Source organism: Physeter macrocephalus, chromosome 14, assembly GCF_002837175.3.
Source record: "Physeter macrocephalus isolate SW-GA chromosome 14, ASM283717v5, whole genome shotgun sequence".
NCBI lineage: Eukaryota > Metazoa > Chordata > Mammalia > Artiodactyla > Physeteridae > Physeter > Physeter macrocephalus.
The window spans coordinates 95505857-95516563 of NC_041227.1; the positions used below are offsets into that span (position 1 = coordinate 95505857).

General features: G+C 36.7%; 1 protein-coding gene across 7 annotated transcripts in view; it reads left to right on the top strand.

The window, feature by feature from the left end:
* Positions 1-10707, top strand: part of NF1 (neurofibromin 1) — a 276759-nt gene that overhangs the window by 71489 nt on the left and 194563 nt on the right. For 5 of the 7 annotated variants that reach the window (XM_024127724.3, XM_024127726.3, XM_028498988.2 and 2 more), the window contains exons 2-4: positions 1711-1854; positions 3587-3670; positions 8215-8405. In XM_024127724.3, coding sequence (XP_023983492.1) covers positions 1711-1854; positions 3587-3670; positions 8215-8405 — 419 coding nt within the window. The remainder of the gene's footprint in view (positions 1-1710; positions 1855-3586; positions 3671-8214; positions 8406-10707) is intronic. The other 2 variants (XM_028498995.2, XM_028498997.2) reach the window with 2 other exon arrangements.

Genomic DNA, 10707 nt, shown 5'->3' on the forward strand with positions numbered 1-10707 from the left:
CTCAGTGGCCATGGCTCACGGGCCCAGCCGCTCCGCGGCATGTGGGATCCTCCCAGACCGGGGCGCGAACCCAGTTGCCCTGCATCGGCAGGCGGACGCGCAACCACTGCGCCACCAGGGAAGCCCCTATTTGCATTTTTTAACAGTTTATTTTTTAGAGCAGTTTTAGGGTCACAGAAAAATTGAGTGGAAGGTAAAGAGTTTTCCCATACGCTGTGTGCCTCCACACATGCACAGACTCCCTTATTATCAGCATCTCCCACTAGTGTGGTACACTGGTTACAACTGATGAACCCACATTGACATGTCATAATCACCCAGAGTCCACAGTTTACATTACAGTTTCCTCTTGGTGCAGCCACTGCCATCTTCTACAATCCTCTGTTTTTGGTCTTTCAGATTTTTTTCTCTCCATAATCTTGTAACATTATGTAATTCTGTAGCTTCTGTTCTGCCCTATCTTCTAAACCTTAAACATGCTTCCCCTCTTTTATTTAGTATTTCTTTACCATCAAATTAGTCACATTATTAACTGACTAAGCAAACTTGGGCATGCTGCTTGGTCTCTTTCCACCTTTTGTTGCACCATTTTTTAAAAAAAATTTATTTATTTAATTAATTTATTTTTGGCTGCATTGCGTCTTCCTTGCTGCACACGGGCTTTATCTAGTTGTGGCGAGCAGGGCCTACTCTTTGTTGTGGTGCACGGGCTTCTCATTGCAGTGGCTTCTTTTGTTGCAGAGCATGGACTCTAGGCACGTGCGCTCAGTAGTTGTGGCACACAGGCTTAGCTGCTCCGCGGCATGTGGGATCTCCTGGACCAGGGCTCGAACCTGTGTCCCCTGCATTGGCAGGCGGATTCTTAACCACTGAGCCACCAGGGAAGCCCTGTTGCACCTTTTTTTTAAAAATGAGGAAGCTGGACTCAGGTTTGTTTCTTCACGGAGGAACCTCATCAGTGTTCTCTATTAGTGTTAGCAGGATTTAATATTTAAACAGTAAATATATTCGTGATGCTTTCAATACAGAATGCTGCTCTTAAACAGGGTAGAGATGAACTTCCTGGTAATGTGACTTAGTTCATTCTCAGATAAATATAGGTAAATATAAATATAATATCTCCCTTAAAAGATATTTTTTTCCATGAGATTTATCTCTTTGTTGTTCTGTTACTCCCTCAGCTGTGTACCTGAGGGTGATTATCTTACCTGAATCAGTCTTACTATGTATATTCCAGGCTATACAGTTTGTTTTCTTTTCTGCACAGTCTGCCGTTATTTGCCATTATTGACTAGAGGTCTGTGGCATAGATTTTCTTGGTCTATTGTTCTTTTAATGCTTGAGATCAATATATAAAAGAAAAGATTGCATTTTATTGCAGACATTTTTCTCTGAAATAATTTTTAGCTACAAGGAAGTAGCTCTATTTCTGTGAGTCATCATACTATCTTACATAGTGCTGGGTAAAGATTTAATTTTGTAGATAGAGATTTATGACTTCTAGAAAGAAAGCTGCAAAAATAGAAATTTCTAAAGAATTTTAGGTTTGCTATAAATTCCTTTATGTATTGAAAATTGGAGCTTGAGATACAAATATAGGTAATTGTGGTTGATAAAATCCTCCTAATATCTCATGATTTTCAATGAGAAATAGAGTTCTCGGTAGTCATTTAAAAATGTAAGCTAACTTTTTTTTTTTTTTTTCCTCAGCTTCCAATAAAGACAGGACAGCAGAACACACATACCAAAGTCAGTACCGAACACAACAAGGAATGTCTTATCAATATTTCCAAATACAAGTTTTCTTTGGTTATAAGCGGCCTCACCACTATCTTAAAGAATGTTAACAATATGGTGAGTGTTTGCTTTACTGTTTTGTGGGAGAATTTGGTGTGTTTTTGATTTTAAAATTTGGAACAGCATATTTTGAAGTATGTAAAGTCATATTCTGTGGACTCTGGATATAAACGTTCATCTTAATTTATGGATGAGCACAGGTAACCTTTTAACTTTCTTTTTAGATTTTAATTCTTTTTCTTAGATACTTGTCTTATTTGTGACCCTATCTACTGTTCCATTTTTCTGGAATTAGGATTTCATACAGATTTTGTCATATTTAAATTGACCATAGTAATCTATTAAAATCTTTTCCTTAGCTTCTCATTTGAATATTTACATATCAGATTGTCCCAGTCCTAAGTAGATGGTAAATAAAATATAACTTTGTAGTCCTAAAATGTGAGATTGCTTTTGTGAAGATGCTGTTTTATTTCCTTCGTCCTGTAACCTGTGACAGATTCCATGGTAGAGAACCTGTGTTGAAACAGTTTTCCTCAGATACCTATTTCATCAAGTATTTCCACTGTCAAAAGCTCATAATTGCCCCTTTTTTTCCTGTTTTATAAAATCTGTTTACATTCCCTAGACTTCAAGGTACTCCAACTGTTTTCTCTCTGTACCTTTGAACATATTATTTCTCCTCTTGCTGTCAGGTGATTCTTTCCTCTGTGTCAATTTCTATCTAAAATCTCCTCATACTCAGTTCAGAACAACTGATCTGGATATTTCTTGATTAACTCCAAACTGCTCTGCTTGTTTTGAGCACTTATAACCACAATTTATACTATTTGCATTGAGCAGTGAAACTGATTTCTGGTTGTAGATTGTGAAAATCAGTACCATTTTCATAGTCACATCATCTTTGGTGTGTTTTCTTTTTAAAAAGTTGATTGGAAGATACCCCGGGCTTACAAAATTGGTAAACTGGAGGAGTGGGTGATCATATTTTCTCTTTATGGAAAAAAATTAAGATTTTCTGAAAAAAGGACCTTTTATAAATATGTAAAGTGACTTACAGAAATACATTTAAGATTTTATGGAACTCTTCTGTTGCATAGTGTGTGGGTCATACAGATAGGATTTTGCTTTTATAGATAAGTGGCCATGTTCTCAGATTGAAAATGTTTTAGTATTTGGACCCTTCTTTTAAAAACAAAAACAGTATTGAGATATTGGCATTCATTTAGTGCTTATTGAGTAAACTGAATTGTGGACACCATAGTCTGCTGTTAATAGTGTGGTATTTGATTTAAAGATAGTGAATGCTTAAAACTTGCTTTAATTGGTGTTACAGCATTTTGTTGCTGTAAGAGTTAGGCTTTGATTATTTTGTGGCATCAAAGTGTGGTTAAATGTTCAGTTCAAGATTCTGGTAAAGATCTATATGTGTATCTAAATCCTACATATTTTTTTCTATATTGTTCAAATCTAAATTTTACTTAAAAAATAACAGAACATGGGATTTTCCTAATGTTACCATCTCTTTAATGCTGTTTGTTTCAAAGTACATTTACTACATATTTTTAAAGTATAACCCAGAGTATCTTTTACTGTGGCAGGCTGATGGCAGATTGTTTGCCTGAGAATTTATTTTGTGTGAGCATTAGGATAAAATCAGAAATAATATAGATACAATGATTTATCTATTGATTTTCTTGATCCTTAGTCCCTCACTTTTCAGATGTGTGCTGATTTGTAGTGGAGAGTAATAACCAACTTTTAGTGTTCTGAATATCTTTTCTTTTAGAGAATATTTGGAGAAGCTGCTGAAAAAAATTTATATCTCTCTCAGTTGATTATATTGGATACACTGGAAAAATGTCTTGCTGGGGTGAGTAAATCTATTCTTGAATAGGCAGGTTTTGTGCATTCAGTTTTGAGAATGATCTGATGTACTGAAGCATAGGTGTGGACAAGGAGAAGAGTCATGGACTTTTTGTCTAAGACACATGAAAATGAATTTTGTTAACAGAGCTGACTGGGTAGCATAGAGAAGTTTTCAAGAAAAAATTATATTCTCATCTTTTGTAAATTAAATAGATATTAAGATTACTTATAAAGTGTTAGGCTTGAGTCACATCTCTCTCTCTCTCAGGTTTTCTAGAAAAAATTTTGTGGAAAAGTCACTATTTCATTTAACTAATTTCTCCAGTTGGTTAGGCCTGTGGCATTGCTTAGCTGTCAAAGAATGTGACGTTAAAGACCAAGAGAATCTTGTTTCCCCCGTGTGAATCTGATTTTATATTTTACTTTTCAAATCTATATAAAAGAGAACTTAAAAAATTAAAACTATTACTATTACTGTGATAGATTCTACCTTAAGAACACTTGTTAAGTAAATATGAACATATAAAATAGATATGTGGAGGAATAGTTGAGTACAAAACAATTGTTTCTCATGTTTCCTCTAAATAGTTATCTCAGAGTTTTCAACCATGACTAAATTAGAAGTTTTTCAAGGATATTTCTGATTATTTATTTATTTGGCTGCGTCGGGTCTTAGTTGTAGCATGCGGGATCTTCGTTGCAGTACGCAGGATCTCTCGTTGCGGTGCACGGGCTCTTCATTGCGGCGTGCGGCCTTCTCTAGTTGTTGCAGGCGGGCTTCTCTCTAGTTGTTGCACACAGGCTTCTCTCTGGTTGTGGTGCGTGGGCTCCAGTGTGCGCGGTCTCAGTAGTTGCGGCGTGCAGGCTCAGTATTTGTGGTGCACGGGCTTAGTTGCCCCTCAGCATGTGGGATCTTAGTTCCCCGACCAGGGATTGAACCTGCGTCTCCTGCCTTGGCAGGTGGATTCTTAACCACTGGACCACCAGGGAAGTCCCCAAGAATGTTTCTGTTGTATAAAGGTGCTTCTGTACTTCAGTAGCTTTAATTCTTCCTGGAAAATGGTAGGAGTTTACATAAATATATAAATTTAATACCTCCATTTTAAAGATCTGTCTATTCAATATGTATTGGGGTTAACTTATTTCTTCTGAGATTATAATCTCTCTTCTTTTGACCCATCTTTTGCTTTTATTCAGAATTGCTTCTCTCTTCCACATATGTTATAATTGTTCTTTATAGTAAAACTAGATGGGAAGGGACTTTGACATATGAGGACCGATCAATTGAGAAAAGAGAGAACAGTCAAAGTGTTTAAAGAAGGGGTAACGTCGGGAGTTGGAAAAGGGGTAGAGTAGGGAATTGGAAAAAATAATTACATTCACACAATGATGTATCCTTAGGGAAGAGAAGTATAATATTTAAGACTATAGGCCACAAAACCTAAGCATAATGTTTTAAATTCTTTTATTGACCCTTGTCCACATTCCAAAATTGTGTGACAGTGCTTATAAATTTTCTTCTTAAATTGAGGACGAGCTAGTTCTGTTTTAGCTTTGTGCTATGTATTAATTTGTGATGGGCTGTTCATTTGTAAAATAGAGTGAAAGAGCAAAAAAGCTGTTAAATAGGATGATGGAATTTTGAAGGTGGACAATTTTTCTATTTCTCTTGAATCAATTCTTTGTAGTGGTCTTATTACTTTGATTGTAGATGCCAATATATCAGTGACACCCATGTTTGAATGGGGGAAGGCTGGTTTATTGCCTCTTCAGTTCTACATCTTTTCTCCATTAACATTTATAATTGAGAGGTAGTGGTAAAGGTATTTTGGATAATGATCATTGATATCATTGACCCGTTTAATTTTTTTTTAACATCTTTATTGGAGTATGATGTGTTAGTTTCTGCTTTACAACAGAGTAAATCAGTTATACATATACATATGTTCCCATATCTCTTCCCTCTTGCATCTCCCTCCCTCCCACCCTCCCTATCCCACCCCTCTAGGAGGTCACAAACCACCTAGCTGATCTCCCTGTGCCATGCACTTGCTTCCCACTAGCTATGACCCCTGTTTAATTTGATACTCTTTGGAGATAGCTTAATTGAAGCCCTACTAAGTGGGCATGGTACAGCTTTTTTTTTTTTTTTTTTTTTTTTGCGGTACGCGGGCCTCTCACTGCCGTGACCTCTCCCGTTGCGGAGCACAGGCTCCGGACGCGCAGGCTCAGCGGCCATGGCTCACGGGCCCAGCCGCTCCGCGGCATGTGGGATCTTCCCGGACCGGGGCACGAACCGGCGTCCCCTGCATCGGCAGGCGGACTCTCAACCACTGTGCCACCAGGGAAGCCCAGTACAGCTTTTATAATACATAAAATATATATTAGCTTGCTCTGCTTTATTGAAAATGTATAAATTTTAAAATTAAATTTATAATAAAAAATAATACTATTCATATTATTGAACAGCTGTGTTTTTCTGGATAGCCTTCAATGACTTTATGGTTGTGTCCTGATTTTCCTTTTTACTTATTTATTTATTTAATTTTTATTAAAATTTTTTTTTTTTTACAGTAGGTCCTTGTTGGTTATTGATTTGCCTTTTTATTTTATTTTATTTTATTTTATTTTATTTTTTTTTTGTGGTACGCGGGCCTCTCACTGTTGCGGCCTCTCCCGTTGCGGGGCACAGGCTCGAGACGCGCAGGCTCAGCGGCCATGGCTCACGGGCCTAGCCGCTCCGCGGCATGTGGGATCTTCCCAGACCAGGGCACGAACCTGTATTCCCTGCATCGGCGAACCCGCGTCCCCTGCATCGGCAGGCGGGCTCTCAACCACTGCGCCACCAGGGAAGCCCCTGATTTGCCTTTTTAGATCAAAGTTAAGTTGAGACAGTTTAAGAATTGAGCCCTATAATACATATTTATCATATTAGTAGTTGAACTAGCTAAATGAAAGTGAACAAATACTTATCAATATCATGATTAAAACCAAAGTTTTATGAGTAAAATTTTGTAGAATTTGAGGAATCTTAAGTATTTTTGATCCTGTATATATGACCATTATACAAAAGATTGAGCACTTCTATAATTTTTATTTGTATATTAATTGGAGTTGGTTTCAACACCTGTATTGTCTGGTTAGCCTATAAATAAGAAAGAGCATTGTAACTCAAATTTTGCAGGTTTTTGTGATATCTGTTTATTTACTATCCAAATATTTCAATGTATTTGCATCTGAAAGCTTTTGGAATGCAATTACAGATTTGATCATAGCACACTTACAAAAATTTGTTCTTTGTCATCATGCTTGGTATTATCAAAATTGTCATTCATATAAGGATACTAAAGCCGTTAGGTAAAATACTGATGTGGAACAGCCTATTTTCAACTAAGGGTAGCTTATCCATTGGCTGTTTTGTTAATTGTAGAGATTTATTTTACAAAGTAGAAACCTCAGTGTTAACACCAAAGTTATCAAACTTGGTGTCATTAACAGAGAGACCACCTGCCATTATGTACTTCTGATGTGATGTAATACGAACTGTTGTGAATTCTACCTAGTGTTTAACTTGAATCTAATCAGACTGTTATATTTAGATTCCAGCTTAACAGAAAATATAACAACTAGAAGAGCAAGTTTCACCACTAAGACATAATCAGATCAATAATATACAACATTTTTTAAGGCAACTGGTATATTTTCTTAAAAAAAGTCAATGTTATGGAAAATAAAAATGATCTATATGGTGTGTGAGGGGGAAATAGTTTTAGGATAAAGAGACTAAAGGAATGTTACAATCATGCTGCTATCTGTGAACCTTTTTTGGATCCTGGTTGAGTAAAACAAGAACAGCTATGAAAGACATTTAGGGGGCAGTTGGGGAAATTTGGATACGGTTTGGGTATTAGCTGATCTAAGGGAATTTTTTATTTCTCTTTGGTGTGATGATTGCCTTGAAGTTACATTGGAGAATTTTCTTATATTTTAGAGATGCCGAAGTAAGTTAGTAGTGAAGTAATGATGTTTGTAATTTACTTTGAAATGGTTAAACCGCAACAAAATTATTTGTAATAAGTAATGTCTGTCTCTTTTGGTCAGTCTGCCCAAAGGTAGATGTGATTGCTCACCCAGAAATTAATTTGGATGTTGAGACAGATGACACAGTGCACTCACCAGTGAATATGAGTAAAGTTCATTTAGGACTCACAATAAGCTAGGGATTCCCAGGAAGGTAAGGGCTTATGTAGGGATTTGATGAACAGGGGAACAAGCAGAGATTGGGGTGCTGAGGAGGATGGATGGGGGTACCTGGACTTTTCTTGTGATTAAGAAGTGAAAGATGGAACCACCCTGTTTATTAAACTAATTGTAGATAGATAAAGCAAACATGATGAAATATTAACAATTGTGGAATCTAGGTGATGAGTACATGGGTGTTCGTTATTCTGTTTCATCTCTTATGTATGTTTGAAATTTTCCATAATAGAAAATATTTACAGGTAAGTTTAAGAAAGTTTTAGAATTATGTGATTATTTCTGTTTTAGCAACCAAAGGACACGATGAGGTTAGATGAAACGATGCTGGTCAAACAGTTGCTGCCAGAAATCTGCCATTTTCTTCACACTTGTCGTGAGGGAAACCAACATGCAGCTGAACTTCGGAATTCTGCCTCTGGGGTTTTATTTTCTCTCAGCTGCAACAACTTCAATGCAGTCTTTAGTCGAATTTCTACCAGGTTAGTGTGTACATTTACATAGGAATGTTGTAAGTACTATAAAATTTGTCTACACAAAAGTAAAAAGTAGACAGAAATGAGTTTAACCTGGGCTTCTGTTGAAATTTTGTGCATTGATTTCTTTGAAATTTTTATTTTGTAATGTTGTGTTATTGGTGGGTACCGTTAAATGTGAGTACTATGATAAACTTGAAAGTCTAAATTTTAGGAGAAAAAAAGTCACCCATGACCAGGCTTTTTTTTTTTTTTTTTTTTTTTTTAATACTATTGATAGGTATAAATTTTGGGTTTGGCTTTTTAACGTATTATTCCTTGTAATGAAGTTAGTCAATCAGAATAATTGATGAGTAGTCAGAATTCTAATGATCTTACCACTCTGATCCTTATCACAAGCTCCTAAGTTATCAAAAAACAGAACAAAACAAAAAACCAAACCAGCAATGTGGAAGCACAAGGAAATGAGTAATTCTAGAAAGTGAACTGTATTTTAAGTGTATGAACTGTGAAATCTCCCATTTGTTGAGCATTTACAGCATGTGCTATGCTGTTTGATCTTCACAGTATCCCTGAAATGTAGGTGATACCCCATTCTATAGGTAAGCAAACTAATACTAAAGAGGTTATCAAGGTGCTGTGCCAAGTAATGGAGGACCCCAAACTTCGAAGTTTGGCTGGCTTCACAGTCTGTCCATTTTATTGTGCCCGGCTGCTTCCTGGTACCGCTATTTTAGCCGCATTTTGATGAAATTCTTTTTATAATATCCACTGCTGTGCTTTAAAATTGTATGATAAGTATAAATTAAGCTTTTATTGATGCTTAGAAATCATCATGTGATCATTCATTTTGATAATGCTAGAGATGGAGAAATGGGTATAGAACTGTAGCTGATGGTAGCAGGTAACTCTGGATCTTAATTTCATGCAGATGATTTGCCTTTCTCATGCAAGTAGAGTCAAATGGGTCCCTAATTAAGACCAAGTAGGAAGTATAACCTAAATCACCTGGTGATTCTGTGGATCAAAGACTAACGCAGAATAAAGAAAAACAATCTCCTTTGCTTAATGGTACCTGCATCTTTGATTTGTCGTGTTGTGTGAGCAGTGGACGTCCATTAGCTTAGTTCATTCTTATGTTGTTTTCCAACAGATGTGAATGAGAACATACATCATAGTATGAGAATTTGTGCTGTGGTTTTTAGACGGAATTGGCTAACTTCAAAATCCTGCAGTCTTTAATAAAAAATGGCATTTCTTTGATCGTGATGCTGGGCAACAGTATTCTTCCAACCTCTCATCAGAATTGTGGTGCAAAGAAAATTAAAATTTTATCTAATGTTATGACTGATAATGTAGGGTAATGGTTATACAGTAGAACAATGTCTTCATGAAATCTCTTGAGTGTTAACATCTCATATTCTGAGTAAATAGTACACTGGTTGAAGCAGCAAGGTAGCAAACACCTAGGTAATAGGATGCATTAAAATGATAAAAAACAAAACCAAACCCCTTCTTTGTTTAGGTGACTACTAGACCAGTCTTACTGCTTGAAATAATCTTACATTGAAGGTAGAAAATGATCAAAAGGGTAAAATGTTTTTTAGTCTATCCAAACATGAATTGCTTTAATAAAACACAGCAAATGTGTCACCTCTGAAAACTCTAAAAATCTTCTAGTCCCGTAAGTTTTATTTTGCAGCATTGGCACGTGTAAAAATAGACAACTTTTGGGTATTTCCTGAATCTAGTTCACTGTTTGCAGAGTAGTAGTTACATGTCTCCAGAATAAGCCAGTTTCTTTAGCTTTCAGGGGACAGACTGCTCAGTAATGGGATCGATGAAATTCATGTTTCAGACAACCACATTTGCTGTTTCATTTAGTTGGTGCCAGAAATAGGAGCTGATCTTATTAGAGGGTCACTTACCTAAAAGACCATTATGATGGTTTAATTTAGATGGGGTTATCCTGTGACACTGCTGTTGTAGCATTAGGTGGCAAAATATGCAAGGAACTGGAATGGCAGTTCTTTCTGAAGATTGATTTTATACTTCGTATGAACTAGATGAATCAGTATCATGAAAATTTGTTGCGCTTGACCATTCTACCTGTCTATGGATGTTTCTCTTTTAGGATTAACATTAGCTTTTTTTTTTTTTTTTTTTTTTTTTTTTGCGGTACGCGGGCCTCTCACTGTTGTGGCCTCTCCCGTTGCGGCGCACCGGCTCCGGACGCGCAGGCTGAGCGGCCACGGCTCACGGGCCCAGCCGCTCCGCGGCACGTGGGATCTTCCCGGACCGGGGCACG